The following is an 18,911-nucleotide window of genomic DNA, read 5'->3' as shown; positions in this document are numbered from 1 at the left end:
ACTGAAAAACAAATAACACAATGCAAGATTAGCATTTTATTGGAAAATACTTCAATCTGATGAACAACTTAATCCTGCAGTTAGACTGCAGTCGCATCTATGTGAAAAAATGTGATTAACAAATTAAATTATTTAAGTGACTTGGCAGGCTAAACACTGAAACCTAGTGCATTTTGCCTCTGAGATAAAGGCTCTATTTTGACATACTATTAGAATGTAATAAATCATGACACGTCAAGGCATCTGCCATTAAATCTTTCTTGGTACTTTTCTACGTTTTGTTTTTTATTTCAATTAGGAAACTATTTAGTTGATTTCAGAAAGAAGTTATCCGTAATTAAATGCTACCCATAAATTTCATGAAGACAGGCATATATTTCAATAGATTATCACTGTTTTGAAAAATGAATTGATACATACCTACTAATTCTATTTAATGAAAATGCTACTTATTAGAGTATGTAAATCATGGGACATTCAGATGGATCCAACAATAGTTTTTTTCTGAAAACACAACTCATTTAACCTATGAACTTTGTATTTAGTTGTGTGTGTTCATGTCATAGGAAAGGAATGATTTGCCATTCCACACCACTAAACAAATAAGATAACATTTATATTACCATAGATGTTTCACTAAATTGAAGGAAGCATGAAACTAACATGTAAACATAGTACTTTGATTGGGGCAAGAGTAATGAAATGTATGTGACACACTTAAGGAAACTTCACTACATGCAAATAAACATTAACTTGTAATTCAAAATGCATGTGGAAAAACAAGAAATGTGGTAGTTACAATAATCGACCTTGGGAATCCCTCTCTGAATAATGCTTTCAAAACTTTAATCTATTTTTAATTATACAATTTAATGTATTAAAAGACAAATGGCCTGTACATATGAATCACTTATTTAATAGGACTAGATTGTCGAAATCTAAATAAATGTGGCCGCAACCAAATTAAATGTATTGAGAGCGAGGTATTGTAATCCATTTATTCATTGAATTACATTAGGTAATAAAACATGGCATGAGATCCAATGGTACGTTAATTTGGGCCAGCCTACTCTCCTGCTATTTATTCACTGAATTTTAAGATAATTCAGGCTTTTTGGTGTATTAGAAAAATCAATGATTTCAAACCAGTTATTGGTATGCTACGGAGCTGAATTCTCAATGATCAGAGATACAGATTGAGAACTACACAACATAGCTAAGTAGACACTGTTAATGCATTTGGTAATTAATGTTGTGCTCCAAGAGGCATTTAAAATATGGATAATAATTTGTTAATATTGTGAAGGTGTCGTTTTTGATGGCTCAAATAAGATATGTGAGATTCATCAACCCAAACCCATGGCAAGACTTCTACAGGTTTGTTTGGTTTCAGTTTAATATAAATTCAATCATGTGGGGAATAAATCCTCATAGTGGTATGATTTTGCTATCATGTGTATGCCAGCCTGAAATGAGGGTTTGACGTCAAGGAATGGTAGGCTCACTCATAGTCTGAAACGAGCTCCTGAAAGAAAGTGAAATTTCTGTGATGAGAAAAGAAACATAAATGTTGTTAATGAGTTTCAAAATGGAGTCAATTTTTCAGTGCCGTCCACTGCAAGGATAACGAAAGATTGCAATATTGCTGGAAAAAGAAGAAGAGGAGAAAGGGGAATACAAAAGCAAGAACAAACCAAAGCAGCATTTGCAGTTCAGCAGACAGTTAGGCCATACTCGAAGGTTCACCCGCTGGCTCTTGGTTTCAGTGATTTACCACACATATTGTAGTAATCAGGCCTAAGTAGCATCCGTAATAAGTAGAAGAATTTGCTGTACACCAGAGTTTCCCATAAACCCTGCAGACAAGTTCAAACCAGGTCACACTATACATCTTAACTGTTAATAAGAACATGTTTTTGCAGTACTTTGTTTACTAAGGTATTCTCTTCCAGGCACTTTGTGTATTCGATTTTCTGTCTTAGATAATGCATCTTACCTTCTTTTGCAAAAAAAGAAAGTGGTTTCTGGTTAAAATTTAGGAGAGGAGCGAAGAGGGACCTGAGGGATCTAACCCCAGCAAGGCAGATAGTAGCTCAGATCAGAGTGGGCTTAGCTGCTTGTTCATGGCACACTGGGCTGTTTTACAAATCATACACTCTGCCCAAAGAACAGAGGCTAGGCTATGCTATTTCAGGCTCATCGTTAGAATGTATGCCTGAGTGAATAACTCAGGTGAGAAAACATTGGAAATATTAGGTCCTGTGGGTTGGAGCATATGAGATACTCCAGACATGTAATCACCATCCTAACAACCAAATAGATCAAATCAATTCAACCTTAATGTAACTCCAAATACATGCATAAAGTATAAATATTCTTGTGTTCTAACTCTAAAAAATTGTAATATGGGGAGAGATTACTGCAACTCGGCCATAATTCATTGCTCCCAGACACATGAACCATGTAAACGACAAAGCCTTTAATTGCATCTATGCCTTTCTCTGGGTCTATACAACCATTCATTTCTTCATTGACTGCTTAGCCTAAGAAACTTCCATCTACTTTCTCTGGCATATGTGTTACTAACCCCTTCATAATACTCTATTGTAGTTTCATCTTTCCCACAGATCAACACCGTGCATGAGACACCTCGCTGACTTCACCCAAGGAATAGGGGGTCCCCCAAAGCAGCAGAACAGCTCCATTTCTTGTTGCTAACAGGACTAGCTAACGTGGAGCAACAGCAGTTTGAGTTAGCAGTAATGTCTTCTCTGAACAGTAAGTATAGTTTAACAGAACATGGAATCTACCATGACTCTCCAGACTTTATCCTGCCTCCAGGACTACATTTCCCTTCTTTTAGGTGGTGTGTGGGTCAGTTTCTCACACACTTTTGTCACATCAGTAAAAATATGGTGAACCAACATGGAGCTCAAATTAACTTGTTGTTTTAAATATAGCATTAACGCTTGCTAATGATGCTCAAAAGATATCCCGTCCCCAAAGTTGGGAATATTACCTGGGAATGATCTCATGGGGCTGAGTAGGCCTGGAGTGATAGTGCCACTTTCTGACAAATCCTTCCCAAACTTTACACCCCCCCCCCCCCCCCCAAAGATGTGCCCCACCCAACATAATAATAGGTTTTGGCTCTAAATGTATTTGATGGCCAAATCTTCCCAACTTGCAATGTCTGTCCTCTTGAATTTCATCAAAGACAGAAAGTTCCACTGTTTTAATCATCGACATTGGGTGGATTACTGCGGGCGGATACATTGTTTTGGTGAGATGTTGCAGCAACCAGAGAGCATTCGTCGTGGAATGCTGCACAGAAACACCCCTCCAATTTGACTACACAAAACCAATAAAGGTCTTGCCCTGCCACTTCTGTTTATAATGTACACTTTTAAAGCGATTGCGATTGCGCTTTCTGTTAAGTGCAGCCTTCTGTATGTAATATTAAAATATTCTATAGAGAATTACAAGGAAACAGGGCTAACTTTATGGGGGCAGTTTGATGGGATTAACTTCTACGAAATATGTGAGTCCCTAGAAGCACTGGCCGTGAAGAGCACTGACAGCGACATCAACCCATGGCTCTAGTCTCAGACGGTTACATTACTACAGGGAAGCAACATCCCTGCAGAACCTGCTGTCAAACTGTGATGTCACATCAGGGATTTGACAACAGAGTGTGACATCAGTATATGGCCTTGATGTCAGTGTGTGGCATCGCTTGTCCTGAGGTCAGATCTGTGACCTCACTCTATACTCACCCCGTACCTCCATGCAGAGCAGCCTAGCTGTTTTTCCATGCATGTCTGCAAGTAACAGACCATTCTTTCATATGAAAAACAAAACTATACAGTACCTTCCAGATGCTAAAAACCAAACAGTAAACTACATTATCAAAATACAATAGGTAAGAAAACACAAACCAAAGAGGGGAAAATGCACATTTTAAGTACAAGACAGGCTGACCCTTCAAATTGGAGCTACAGGAAACCAACACAAGCACAACACCCACAGGCAAAACCACAGACACAGAAGGCCAAGAGTAGAAGGCTTGGGAACAGTGTACACCACTGCGGCCGAGAGCCGACCAGACCAAACGAAGACCAAACTGAAGGTAGATGAAAGAAACAATAACTAACTAAAACACCACAGGTGTGTCAAGAAGTCAAGACTGGAAAAAAGAAAGGTTTTTTTTTTCTTTAAAGATGGTGACGAGCAGTAAGGATGGATGACACTCACTCCCAGCAGCACTGGTGGCATTGGCCGTGGCGGAGAGCATTACGTGAGTGGGGGTGCAAATATTAGGTGCATCATGGAGTTGGCTGAGGACTGAGGAACGTCGACGCATGGCCCCCTGAAATGAGCCGCTTCTCTTAAAGGTACTCACTACCTCCATCTGTGGGAGAGAAAACGAGATAAGTGGTTTTTTGGAGGGGGGGTGGGTGTTGAGGAGAAGGAGGGTAATAATCGAGGGAAAAGTAGGTTTTGCTGAAATGTAATACATAGAAGGGTGTCTTTCTGGAGTAATTGTGCATGTCGGACACTTTGTCAGTAGTGGTCCAGAGCATAGACTCTGTCCCGCTCAGTGACCTGTAATGTCTATTTTCGACAGCCAGAGGGCACCCTGGCTCATTTCACATTCCACCATGCTCAATCCACCGCCTCTTCATTTCCACTTTGTAAACTGCAAGAAATGGTTTGTTAGAAATTGCTAAAAACACTGACTCACCGCTGCGTGTGATGGTGAGTTACATATTTAGTGTGACACTTATACACATGGTCTCCCACAGTTCCCACGCACACCTGTTTTCAACAGTATAAAGGCCCTCGGCAGCAGACACAAAACCCACCGGACAAGCCAAAACAAATTGATATAGATTCAAGGTGGGATTCTGAATCCAGGTGCAAATTCTTCAGGAGAAGCAAGTTCATCATGCATTCACATAAATTAACCACACCTCAGCAGTGCCTCCAATTATAACACGGGCCTGGGTCTACTCTTTGTGACACTGTAAACACTTTAGATTTGTATAGAGACATCCTCTCTGGCTTAAAGGGGGATCTACTGCAGTTCCGATACACAGCCACTTACCGGGCTGAATTAGCTATTTTAGAATTTACACAGATACATCATATCGTAGCAGTGTCTCCATAACTGAAACAGCTTGGGGGCATGTCTAAAGGTAAATTGACACTTTTAGTTAGATTCCCTAAATAGGTATTTTTGCTGTAGGTTGCTCGCCGTGCTGAACCCTACGACAGGTGTCTTAGGGTTAAGCTCGGCTTCGGCTTCTGTAGGGTAGCTGGGTGTCAGCAGTTGTACCATCCTGAGAACAGTCACACCCTCTCCATGAAGAACACTAGGCGTTTTAGGCTCAGAAGACTCTGTCTTAACCATCACGGTTGTCTGCAGCTTAAGGAGGTGGCTTGACACACATTGATACATGTAAAAAGGACCCAGAGGCAGCACAGACCTGATTCTTGAAATGAATAGAGCTTTTTGGAGGGCAACCAGTTGCAGTCTGGAGGGATTCCAAATACAGACGCAAAGCCGACCAGTCAAAAGACCAGTCAACATTCTCTTCAGAGATGCACACTCAGTCCTCATGCTTGTTCCATTTCAGAGGAGTGACATCAGGAAAGGCCATTAAATAACAAGGATGAAAGAACAAGGAAAGCACAATTCTCAAGTAATCTGAGAGTGGTAACACGGGCCATGCATACGTACAAACCAAAATAGGGATGTTTGGAGCATTTGCGCTCATGGCTGTCACCTCTGACGGGCTCCTAAGGTTTACAATAAATGCCAGGGTAACTAAAAGAAATTCTGGTACAGATCCCCTAATAATGTTGCAGTTCTCCCTTGTGCTAAATTGTCTGCAAGATGCATAGCCTATATTCTGTTATTAAATCAGGTGAAACTGAAAAAGCCCCATTCCTGTTGTCTGCACTGCTGCAATAGGTTATTTGTTATTTTGTTTCATTCATGATTTTTTAGATGCCGAGGAATCTCCCTGTGACAGTGAACATCACGTCCCACTGTGTTCACAATGTGGTGGTTATTATTGCTAATAGCAAGAAGGCCATTATTGCTCAATCTCATCGAAATATGGTAGTACCCGAGTTTAAAAGATCAAACTAGGGGAGCAGGAGCGTCATCACCTGTGCCGCTAAGCTTTAGAATTTGATGCCCTCAGATCTTAAGAAAAAAAAGGAACTTTTTCTCTTTCCGGAAAGCTCTTAAATTATGGCTTTTCAACATTTGAATCTCCTTCTGTCCATTCCTTGTGACTCAAAGTTCTCCAAATATCTACATGACCTGTGTCAGCTATCAGTCGTTCCAGGAGCCTCTCATATTAGGGGTTGACATGCTGCCCTCTTAGAGGGTGTGTCTTGTGCTGGATCCAGACAAACATTAAAGTCACCTCCCAATATGATAGGCTCGCTCGTATCTACTAAATGCAAATATAGGGTGCGTAGGGGTGCCATAATATCCCACAAAAGCCAACCAAACATGTATTTTAGCCTTAACTATTACCCATCTGCCGGATGGCTCTACTACACGCTTCCCCTGTATAGCTTGAATGGAATTTTTTAAAAAAAGGGCAGCCCCTTTCACCGTACCGGACTGAGAAGTGTACACGCAATGCTCGATCCTTTGCTGACCCCTTAAGGGCTCAGGCCATTCTTCCTTGGCAAATGTGATTCCTGAAGGAAGAAAACATCTATCTTTAATTCTCAGATACTCCTTCATCAGACTAGGAGACATACATAGCTGAACAAAGGATCCTGGCCTCAAATTTACAAAGGAGGACCATTTTTTTAATTTTTTCCCACATGCTTCCCCACCCACTGCCAAACTGCTTTACTGACATTTTCTGTCATCAATGCAACCAGCGTTTTGGATGTAACTTGCCATGAAGATGACGGTGGGGATGAACTTTTGCAAGTATCATCTATGAATGACAAAGCATTCTACTATCTCTTGCTGCTTGATATGGAAGTAATATCTACACTGATCTGAGCCTTCTTTGTCTCAACGTATATACCGGCTGTCCTGGATATGCCTTCACTGATATGCAGTGGCTTGTAGCAGGTCCAGGCTGTTGTCTGTGCCCTGAAAAGGTATTGGGGATTGAGTTGTGTAACAATTGCCTGGTTGCATCCTGAAGAGAGCTGAACCGTAATGTAATCCGTAGAGGTTGAGCTTCCCCACCTGGGGCCTGAATACTATGTTGGTGAGGCTGACACCGATGGCTCGTCGGTGGCGGACCGACAGACATCGGCCCCTGCATGCTGCCTGCCGCGTTACGATGCGGTTGGTGGAGGCATCTGCCGGAGGGACCATCCACCGTGCTCATCGGAGGGTCAGTAATCCTTACAATAGGGGCAGCACCTGCTCAGGCACCGACGTAGGCATTACAATCTCCCTATCCTCCTGCCTTTTCATGGTGGGTCACCTGCCATGAAAAGGCAGGAGGAAAGTGACTTAGGACCCCCCTAGATGGTTCCCCTCCCCCCGGACCTCTGACATGGGAGCTGGGGGTACCTATAGTGCTCCCTAAGCATTCCTGCAGGGATGTTTACAAACATGCCTTTTGGCATTGGGGCTTGTGATGCGGCCCTTTTCCGGGCTGCAACACAAGCCTCAATGCTAAGAGGAATGTTTCTGACCGCCTTTGTTGGCAGTCGGATCGTATTTTGGTGGGCGCTACTGCCGACTCCCTGTTGGCCGTTCCCGTTCCCTCAACAGTGGTGGTCGGACACTCATCCAACCGCCATCATCAGCCCATAATTGTGGCACTTGAATGAGGTGCAATGCCTCCCAAAAATCTGTAGCATAACACAACAGTGAATACAGTCACAACAGGTCTAATAATTCAACCAGATTTCATCAAACAAAGGGATCATTTTAAAATTCAAAGCTGTACCAAACGATCATCAGTTAAGAATGACTCTGGGATACAAAATGCAACCAACAATATTAAACAAGGACTCATTTTAGAACCTAAAACCAACCACTTAGGGACAATTTGAAATTGAAAACCCAATAAGACCTCATCAAACGAAGGGGCATTTCAACATTCAAACATCATCAGTCTCAACCACGATCAAACATTACCAAACAAAGATATTTAGAGGTGGGCAGAATGTTTCATTCGACCCACGGGATTCGGCGACTCCATGTTACTCTTGTAACACAGAGTCCTTGCCAAATTCCGCCAGTTGCTGTGTGGTGGAATTCTTTCCTCGTGAGGCTCCCGAAATGCTCACAAGAGTGAGATTTGGCTTCCCCGAATGCCTTTTTGTAACGCACGCGGATACGGTCAGAGGGCTACTTCTCGAGTAGATGTGCTGCAGCTCTAGTATATTTTACAACTCTAGCAGCAGCAAAATCAACCTGAATAGCCACATACTCTTGTGCACCGCATAGTGCTCTTCACGCAGCTCACGCTAATGGTGCTAACTTGCAGAGCGAGCAGTGCGACACGCTTATTTTCTGCCAGTGGGCAGAACTCCACGGAATCTCGTTGAGTTTTTATGTAACGCTTGTGCGTTCCGTCCACCCCTTTAGATATTCTGAAATCACAAATCCAACCCACCGTTATTAATACAAAAATAAACTCTCTGGAAACTAGCCAAGATGACCTTAAACAAAAGTGCTTTCTGGAATCCAACACCCAACTAGGGAACAAACACAGGAACATTCTGGAATCTAGAACCCTATCAAGCAAGGGGCATTCTGGAATCACATATTGGTCATTCAGTCTTGGGATTGGGAACTTGATATATTTCCTTTAAACAGAGGCCCTTTTAATTGTATGGGGCTTAAGTAAGACTAAGGAAAAATACATTAAAGTGGCTTTTAGCAGATTTCAGGTGATGCTACCTTGTCGAGAGGCATACCACGCTGTCAATCATGTGAAAAAACCCCATTCACATGAAGTTGCCTGATGAGATGTTTTTTCCTGTGAATCATAAACAGAAAATGAACATACTAAAACATACAATCCACAACTGGGAATTAATTCTTCTGGTGCTGTTCAAGCGATTTTATCGCCCTAGTCAGTGTAGCTAAATTAGGTTCATATAAAAAAATTAATCTAAAACTTGGAGCTTGTTTAATGAAGATAAGGAGATGCGTGAATAAGGAAAGAATGGGATACTTATGTTAGTCCCCAACTTTCCTGGTCTTACAACTTGACCTAGGAGGAAAAACAAAGTTATTTGAGACAGCAAATGATTCCATAATTTAGATTTACACTGGCAGCATTCTGGAGCCACTGTCGAGAAGATGCAAAGTCTTTTGGCACATTTAGAGTGTTCAAAACTAGATACTGTTACTTAAAGGGATGTAAACCACCCTTGAGTGGTGTCTAAAAATGTTTTGGGATTGGTTGCTAGATCAGCCCACACTCCATACCTGTGTCTGGATCCGGTTGAGCCCACGGAACCAGAGGATCTGACCACGTCGAAGCTCTCGCTCAGCATGGTCAATCTCTTCCTCATCCTCAGCCATTTCCTCATCGGTCATCTCGTCCTTTCCGGGACCGTGGCCAGCCTCTTTCAGACACTTCAGGTGGCTGGTGGGGATAGTGGCAATCAACTGTTCACAATAAACAAAGAGAAATGGCAAACAGAAGGAGAAACACAATGAGGACGCAAACTGTGTCTTGCCTCTTAGTTCCTATCAAGCAGAAAACAAGAGTGAGTGCTACTGTGATATGTAAGGCGTTTTGTTCTCCTTTACCACCACTTGACTGCAGTGGTATTTGTCCATTTGAGGTATTATTGGGCAGAGACAGAGTGGGAGGTTGCCAACATCCAAGGAGAGGTCTGGAAGCTGAAACAAGCAATGGAAAATGTTTTGACACCAGCTCTCTTTGTCAATAACCAGATGAAGAGAGCAAGCCTGTCCGGCTTTAGAGTACATGAAGTGCAGGAGTTGTTTGAGGAATTCTCCTTCTTTGCCTTACAACCTCCCTCTCTGGTGTCCAAACATTCATGTATGTGCCTGGATCAATGTGGTGTGTAGCACTCTCTCTGCTGCTTTTACGTATAGATGGCTTGAGATTTCCACAGACCACGTTTCCAGGAAAGTAGCAACTTTCCAGTCTACTGCGGGGTTTGAATGTACCTCTCATGGCCACACTACCTGTATCATCTACAATTGCAGATTACAGGCGGTAAACTAGTTTCTACACTCATACCATGTTTCCCTCACTATATGCCTCTGGGTCCAGTTTCAGCAACATTTTCTGAACATTTTGAGTTAACCATCAAATATAAGATTGTACTGAATGATTACACATCAAAATGGATATAATACTGATTTTTAGAAGAATCTACCACTGGTGAGATGACTATGTTTTTCCTGAAGTTACATCAGAGAACGGTTTCCTTGTTAGAGGCATTTAAAAGGGGTTTTCATTTCACACTACAAGCTCTGTTGGATTTTTCAAGTAAGGCTGTATTGAACTCTTTTATACCATCCGCAGGCTAACAGATTAGACGAAAGGCTCAATAGAATCATTCATCTGTTACAACCAGTGGAGTGCCAGCAGATTGAGTATGCATTCCATTTTATGCTATAGATGATTCGACACAAATATTTTCCTGGAATGACTTTGGATAGTCAAAGTCCTAGGAAATGTGTTTTGGAATTAGAACAACTTTTACAACCACATTAAAAGATTAGATGGAAAAACCAGAAACATTATTACCAGAACAAGGCAGATAAAGTTATTATTATGACTGCTGGTGTTCTAGTCACAGTTCACAAGCCCGTTTGGGAAATTTAAGGAATGGCTACAGTGTTCAAGAATTGTCCAATCATGCTGGGAGGCTGACCTGTGGCAAATGGGGGTATGAAGAACACAGTGTGATCGGGTCTGGAGCAAACAATGTGCAAAGGCACTTGTCCAATAATGCTATGTTTGCAGACTGCCACTCTGTCAGCACATGTAGGGGTTGGGCTCATAGGCATATGAAAGAGAAACCATAAAAGTTGTACTTTACTCTTAGTGTGCCTTGGCACTTTGTGGATTGGGTGAAATTTGGAATTATGCACAAATGAAAAGGTGTTTGCCAACCAGTTCCTACTTTTGTAATTTATTTTTGACTTCACTCCATATTACGTCATGCACCACATGTGGCTCACTTCTGGTACTGCAAAAACATTTAAAATGAATCTACATTTAAATTTTACAATAAAATATTTGTAACTATTTCTAAAGAATAATACATTTTAGTAATTTCCCCTATACTTTCCTTCAGGGAAATCCCGCCATCTGGCAGAGATCATTCTCCAACCACATGTGCTAAGGTACTAGTAGTTACTTTACACTTGGAAATCCTATGGTAGGCGGCGCCACATCCTGATTTGTGGGGGGGTACGCAAATGTAAGTCTACACCTAGATGGAAATATACACTCTGGAATGTTGAATAGCAAAAAAGTGTAGTGTTGCACCTGGGTGTCACAGTAAATATTAGTCTGAGTAGATACTGATGTGTAGATTTACCTTTGTGAATAGGCCCATAAAAGAACAAAAGGACTTCATAAACAAACTACTTCTGGACAAACCACAAAAATACATAACAAATTAGTGAAGCAGGCCTGTGGCCATCAGAGAATGGGCTGTTTAGACTCCTGTGTGTGGGCAAAGCCTTGTCTTCTAAGGCCGCTCACACAATTTCATGTCCCTGAGATTACATTTTATATGATTGTATAAAGTTATTGTTTCTTCAAAAATCCTTATATTGGATATTTCAAGGTGTTTCAGCCTTGCTCTAGTGCAGGAGACCCACTACAAGCAAGCCTACTGCTACTCCTTTGAGAGACACCACCTCCTTCACTGGAGTACACACAGTGACAACCGCCACTCGCTGCCACAATCTTAGTGGGGGCCCATGTGAGTGTTTAAGAACATTAGAAACGTGAGATGCTCACCTGCCCCCAGACAAGCTCCCCCACTCCCACAAACAGGCACCAGAGCCACTGCTCTGCATTCAGAGGCGCGCAGCTGAAGGGCTTCCCTCCAAACTGTACGATCACAATCTGCAAGAAAGAGAAAAAGGGGGTTCAGAGGAAAAGCACCTCAAGACCAAATGGTATCTACTCAACAGCCTTAAGAAGCAAGTGAAGAAATGATCACTTCTTTGATGAGGCCTCACAAACAGTATATCATTTACAATGTAACATCTACAAATACTGGTATTTTTTTGCATGTTTAAAAAAAAAATTTGCACTTGTTTGCATTTCATTCCTTTCTTCCACCTGAAAATTCTTTGAGTTCTAACATCCTCCTTTTGAATTGCTCTGTACATTTAAAATGACACGCAAACAGTGTTTGCGCCCAACTTGAAATCATGGATTCTGAGTGAACTTGAGACATTCTACATGCAGGCTCACCACCACTCCTCCAGTCCTTGGTACATTCTACACTCAGGCTCACCACTACTCCTCCAGCCCTTGAGACATTCTACACTCAGGTTCATCACCACTCCTCCAGGCTTTGAGACAATCTACATTCAGGCTCACCACCACTCCTCCAGTCCTTGGTACATTCTACACTCAGGCTGCCCACCACTCCTCCAGGCTTTGAGACAATCTACATTCAGGCTCACCACCACTCCTCCAATCCTTGGTACATTCTACACTCAGGCTGCCCACCACTCCTCCAGGCTTTGAGACAATCTACATTCAGGCTCACCACCACTCCTCCAGTCCTTGGTACATTCTACACTCAGGCTGCCCACCACTCCTCCAGGCTTTGAGACAATCTACATTCAGGCTCACCACCACTCCTCCAGTCCTTGGTACATTCTACACTCAGGCTGCCCACTACTCCTCCAGGCTTTGAGACAATCTACATTCAGGCTCACCACCACTCCTCCAGTCCTTGGTACATTCTACACTCAGGTTCACCACCACTCCTCCAGTCCTTGGTACATTCTACACTCAGGCTGTCCACCACACCTCCAGTCCTTGGTACATTCTACACTCAGGCTCACCACCACTCCTCCAGGCCTTGAGACATTCTACACTCAGGCTCATCACCACTCCTCCAGTCCTTGAGACATTCTACACTCAGGCTCATCACCACTCCTCCAGGCTTTGAGACATTCTACACTCAGGCTCATCACCACTCCTCCAGTCCTTGAGACATTCTACACTCAGGCTCAGCAGCACCCCTCCAATCCTTGAGACATTCTACACTCAGGCTGCCCACCACTAATCCAGGCTTTGAGACAATCTACAGTCAGGCTCACCACCACTCCTCCAGGCTTAGAGACAATCTACACTCAGGTTCACCACCACTCCTCCAATCCTTGGACATTCTACACTCAGGCTCACCACCTCTCCTCCAGTCCTTGAGACATTCTACACTCAGGCTCACCACCACTCCTCCAATCCTTGAGACATTCTACACTCAGGCTCACCACCACTGCTCCAGCCCATGAGACATTCTACACTCAGGCTCACCACCACTCCTCCAGGCCTTGAGACATTCTACACTCAGGCTCCCTATCACTCCTCCAGGCTTAGAGACAATCTACACTCAGGCTCACCACCTCTCCTCCAGTCCTTGAGACATTCTACACTCAGGCTCATCACCACTCCTCCAGGCCTTGAGACATTCTACACTCAGGCTCACCACCACTCCTCCAATCCTTGGACATTCTACATGCAGGCTCATCAGCACTCCTCCAATCCTTGAGACCTTCTACACTCAGGCTCATCACCACTCCTCCAATCCTTGAGCATGCTACATGCAGGCTCACCACCACTGCTCCAGCCCATGAGACATTCTACACTCAGGCTCACCACCACTGCTCCAGCCCATGAGACATTCTACACTCAGGCTCATCAGCACTCCTCCAATCCTTGAGACCTTCTACACTCAGGCTCATCACCACTCCTCCAATCCTTGAGCATGCTACATGCAGGCTCACCACCACTGCTCCAGCCCATGAGACATTCTACACTCAGGCTCACCACCACTCCTCCAGTCCTTGAGACATTCTACACTCAGGCTCACCACCACTCCTCCAGGCCTTGAGACATTCTACACTCAGGCTCACCACCACTCCTCCAGTCCTTGAGACATTCTATACTCAGGCTCACCACCACTCCTCCAGTCCTTGAGACATTCTACACTCAGACTCACCATCACTCCTCCAATCCTTGGGCATTCTACATGCAGGCTCATCACCACTCCTCCAATCCTTGAGACATTCTACACTCAGGCTCACCACCACTCCTCCAGGCCTTGAGCCATTCTACACTCAGGCTCACCACCACTCCTCCAGTACTTGGTACATTCTACACTCAGGCTCATCACCACTCCTCCAGGCTTTGAGACATGCTACACTCAGGCTCACCACCACTCCTCCAGGCCTTGAGACATTCTACACTCAGGCTCATCACCACTCCTCCAATCCTTGAGACATTCTACACTCAGGCTCACCACCACTCCTCCAGTCCTTGAGACATTCTACACTCAGGCTCATCACCACTCCTCCAGTCCTTGAGACATTCTACACTCAGGCTCATCACCACTCCTCCAAGCTTTGAGACATTCTACACTCAGGCTCATCACCACTCCTCCAGTCCTTGAGACATTCTACACTCAGGCTCATCACCACTCCTCCAGTCCTTGAGACATTCTACACTCAGGCTCATCACCACTCCTCCAGGCTTTGAGACATTCTACACTCAGGCTCACCAACACTCCTCCAGGCCTTGAGACATTCTACACTCAGGCTCACCACCACTCCTCCAGTCCTTGAGACATTCTACACTCAGGCTCAGCAGCACCCCTCCAATCCTTGAGACATTCTACACTCAGACTCACCATCACTCCTCCAATCCTTGGGCATTCTACATGCAGGCTCATCACCACTCCTCCAATCCTTGAGACATTCTACACTCAGGCTCATCACCACTCCTCCAATCCCTGAGCATGCTACATGCAGGCTCACCACCACTCCTCCAGTCCTTGAGACATTCTACACTCAGGCTCATCACCACTCCTCCAGGCTTTGAGACATTCTACACTCAGGCTCACCAACACTCCTCCAGGCCTTGAGACATTCTACACTCAGGCTCACCACCACTCCTCCAATCCTTGAGACATTCTACACTCAGGCTCATCACCACTCCTCCAGGCTTTGAGACATTCTACACTCAGGCTCACCACCACTCCTCCAGGCCTTGAGACATTCTACACTCAGGCTCATCACCACTCCTCCAATCCTTGAGCATTCTACATGCAGGCTCACCTGAACGCCAAAAGTGCCCAGCACGATGGAGCAGAAGATGGGGTTGCTGAAAATGCCGTCAAAGACATTTCTCTCGCCGTGGATCTTTCGGGCATTAATCTCATTGAAGAGCTGCATCAGGACGAAGGTGTTGAAGATGATGGTGTAGTGCTCTGATGGGGGAGAGTGAAGGGGAGCGTTCCGGCCGCAGTCGATGTCAAACACCAGTTCACCTGGAAATGCAGAGATGGGGAGGAAAAGGGTATGGAAGACATCTCTGAGGAGAAAAGCGAAGCTCAAGAGCGCTTTTAATTCACAAACCCGATTATGGTCCAGCAGGAGAAACAGGGCTGCTGGTCAGTAGTAAAGTATGTTTTTTGTGCAGGCCATCCCTGTTCAATTGCCATACTATTCCATCGGTTGTTAAGAGCCCATCATCTGATGACATAGCAGGCCTCTGCTGAGTCCAGAGCCTTCAAGGTCTGGGAAGGCTCGAGGATAGCCCTGCTGTCTGAGGCCTGAGTCTGTAAGGTTGGTGTAAGCAGAGATGGCTTTGATGTATGAGGAATTACTGAAGTCTGTGTACTCTGAGGAGTAGCTCAGCTGTCTGGGTCATTAGTTTAACTTGAAAGATACCTGTGTTGTCTGAGATCTTGCTGAGAGCTGTTTAACATGGGTGATAGGTCTGTTTTTGAGGATTTAGCCAAGTAATATCTTTGTAACTTGGGGGATAGCTATGCTGCCTCAGTTTGTAACCTTAGTGGTGACTCTCTTGTCTGTTGCTGTGCCTGAGTCGATAAAATGTGCTCAACAACTCTAAGGCTACATTATTTGGTAAATGCCGGTCACCTCAGACCTCATAGCGTAAGGTCTCTGTGAAGAGAGGGGCTGCTGTTTGTCTGAGACTTTGGTCTGTATGTTCAATATAAACTGAGAGATACCAGTGTTACCTAAGCAGAGAGGAGAGGAGTTGGCCTAATTGCTAGTGCGGTCAACCTCGAATCTGGGGAACTGGGTTTGAGTCTCGGCAATGACACTGAACATCCTGTGATTCTGGGAAAACCACTTAATCTCCCCGTGCCTAACAAAAATGAATGTGTCCTCATGTAATGCAAATGGTGCTATGTAAAGAGCTCTGATACCTGATTCGGGTCAAGTTTGTGCAATATAAAACTCTGTGAAAACAAAATGCAAAGTTTGCTATCTGTGCAGAAGGACTTCTGCATCTCAGATCCTTTAGGAGGTGTGTAATTTAGGTAACATCTCTGCTCTCTGGGAAGGTTCGATGGAAGTCACCTGAGGGTTGTTTCTGCTTTGTACATTGACTGAGAGTTGAGTAAGTTGAAAGATGGCTCTAGTGTTTGTCATTACTCAGAGCCTTGTACTCTGAGGTGCAGCTGTCCTATCTGGGACTGTACAATATGTGTAACTTGAGTGAGAGCTCTGCTGTCCGAGCTCACAGTCTCAAGGTGTAACAAGGGATGCAGTTAAATTAGAATAACATTATGATAAATACATGCATCATGTAAAATGAGATGGATGAAATCCCGTTGCCAAAATATAAATACTATGGGATATATTGGGATTTATATTTCGGCGGATCAGATATCCATCACCGTTGTGACCGAGTCACCCATCCACCAAACCCTAAATCAGGCCCTATGTCTTTAAGACGTAACCAAGTTGCTATTTAGTGCAGGGTGGACCCAATGAGGCATGGTTGCCCTATCTCAGGCGAGACCCCACAGTTCCTAGTAGAGTGGCACTTGTGGCCCACATACCCACGAACAGCAACGAGAAGATGATGACAAGCTGGTACACCGCATGGCCGAGGATATTCTTCATCATTGTACGGGATATGAGGGGCTTGTTCCGGCCGTAGGGTTTGCGCAGCAGTAAAGACTCCGTTGGCGGCTCAGTGGCAAGAGCCAGGGATGCGAAGGTGTCCATGATGAGGTTAACCCACAGCATCTGGACAGCTTTTAGGGGGGAGTCCTGAGGGTGGAGATCAGAGAAGAAAGTGAGGCGCACAACAACAAGACATGAGACTCATCCTCTGATGATACCATTCAAAACTGGATCGCAAGCTCTTCCGGAGCCAGGGTGAGTGCAGAACATCTACACTTAGCCTGAGCTCACTTAAGAGCAGCACTAATGTATTTCTGCAGTGATACACGGGTGCTGCTACATGACATGGCTCCCCCTTCAGGCCGGTGCAACCCCACATTAATAGTAATCAATGCATGTTTACTAAAACAATAGTCAATACAAAAAAATTATAGAATGGGGGATTGGATTTAGGGTAAACTGGAAACATTTGAGTGTCAGTAATGATGACCAAAGTGTTTCCGGATATCGGCGTGGATACAAGAAGGTGTAGGATGAAGAATCTTTGAAGTCCTGCACTACCTTGAGATGTATTCCAGTAGACAAGCAGCAAGTGAGTGCTGTAGACCACAACTACCCAAGCTGCAGCACAGGAGAGCAGCAAAAAGATCTGTGCATTAGAGATTATCAAATGTGGCAGGCTATTTTGTTAGAAAGTATTTCAAATTTAAGAGCGGATTAAGATGCAATCGGCTCCTTCGGACTGGGTCATATTGCTTGGGACAAGGCCAGCATTGTGTACTCTGCAGTAGAGTATGGTGCAGTGGACCTGACCAAGTGGGTCTTCAGAATGTATTTCGAAAAACACCAGCTCCTTGACAGCACGCAGTTTGGGTTCAGGAAACACCATGGCACAGAAACAGCCCTGATCAAAGCCGCCGACGACATCAGGGTAATCAGGGACCAAGGTGGCACTGCCATACTGGTTCTGCTAGATCTATCGGCGGCCTTCGACACGGTCGACCACAATACCTTGGTCGACCGTGTCCAGGGATGTGGCATTGGCCACACTGCCAAAGACCTAATTGCGTCCTTCCTTGATAAAAGAACACAGGCTGTCATTCTAGGTCCCTTTCAATCGGCCCAACTCTCCGCTCCCTGTGGAGTTCCCCAAGGCTCATCCCTGAGTCCGACACTTTTTAACATCTATGTGTCGGACCTTGCCAATACCATCAAGGCACATGGGATGAGCCTAACTTCCTATGCCGACGACACCCAACTAGTGTTGGCAATCAAAGGGAACGGAGAACAAATAGCCGATAAATTTAAGAAGGGGCTCCTAGACATAGGAGAATGGATGGCTACCAATTGCCTAAAGTTAAATTCAGAAAAGACCGAGGTACTCATTTTTGGACCCCTGTCACCAGCCTGGCCAACCAGTTGGTGGCCTGAAACCTTTGGTACCCCTCCCACACCTACTACCAAGGTTAGGAACCTCGGAGTCATCTTCGATGACGGTCTTATTTTTCTGGACCATGCAAATAAAACAGTGTCTACGGCACACCTGAAATTAAAAATGATCAGGAAGATATGTCCTTTTCTCCCTGATTCTGCCATTAAGACACTAGTCACTGCCCTTGTCCTCTCATCCCTGGACTATTGCAATGGGCTATTTCTTAATGCTCAAACCAGAGTAATCACAAAACTACAAACAATACAAAACGCAGCGGCACGCCTGCTCTCAGGTAAAACAAAGTTCGAATCCATCTCCAAAAATATAACAGACTTTCACTGGCTCACTGTA

At 44.3% G+C, this 18,911-nt stretch overlaps 1 protein-coding gene across 7 annotated transcripts in view; it reads right to left on the bottom strand.

Moving 5' to 3' along the window:
- ATP2B3 (ATPase plasma membrane Ca2+ transporting 3) overlaps positions 1-18,911 on the bottom strand; it is a 348,827-nt gene that overhangs the window by 11,695 nt on the left and 318,221 nt on the right. For 4 of the 7 annotated variants that reach the window (XM_086940211.1, XM_086940205.1, XM_086940207.1 and 1 more), the window contains 4 exons: positions 17,062-17,275; positions 15,302-15,513; positions 11,967-12,074; positions 9,440-9,622 (listed from right to left, as the gene is read on the bottom strand). In XM_086940211.1, the coding sequence (XP_086796337.1) occupies positions 9,440-9,622; positions 11,967-12,074; positions 15,302-15,513; positions 17,062-17,275 (717 nt within the window). Of the gene's footprint in view, positions 1-4,254; positions 4,412-9,439; positions 9,623-11,966; positions 12,075-15,301; positions 15,514-17,061; positions 17,276-18,911 lie in introns of all 7 variants that reach the window. The other 3 variants (XM_086940208.1, XM_086940209.1, XM_086940210.1) reach the window with 1 other exon arrangement.

Source organism: Lissotriton vulgaris, chromosome 10 (genome assembly GCF_964263255.1).
Source record: "Lissotriton vulgaris chromosome 10, aLisVul1.2, whole genome shotgun sequence".
In the NCBI taxonomy this organism is placed as follows: Eukaryota; Metazoa; Chordata; class Amphibia; order Caudata; family Salamandridae; genus Lissotriton; species Lissotriton vulgaris.
Note: the sequence above shows the minus strand (reverse complement) of the source record. Positions and strands in the feature narration are given on the sequence as shown.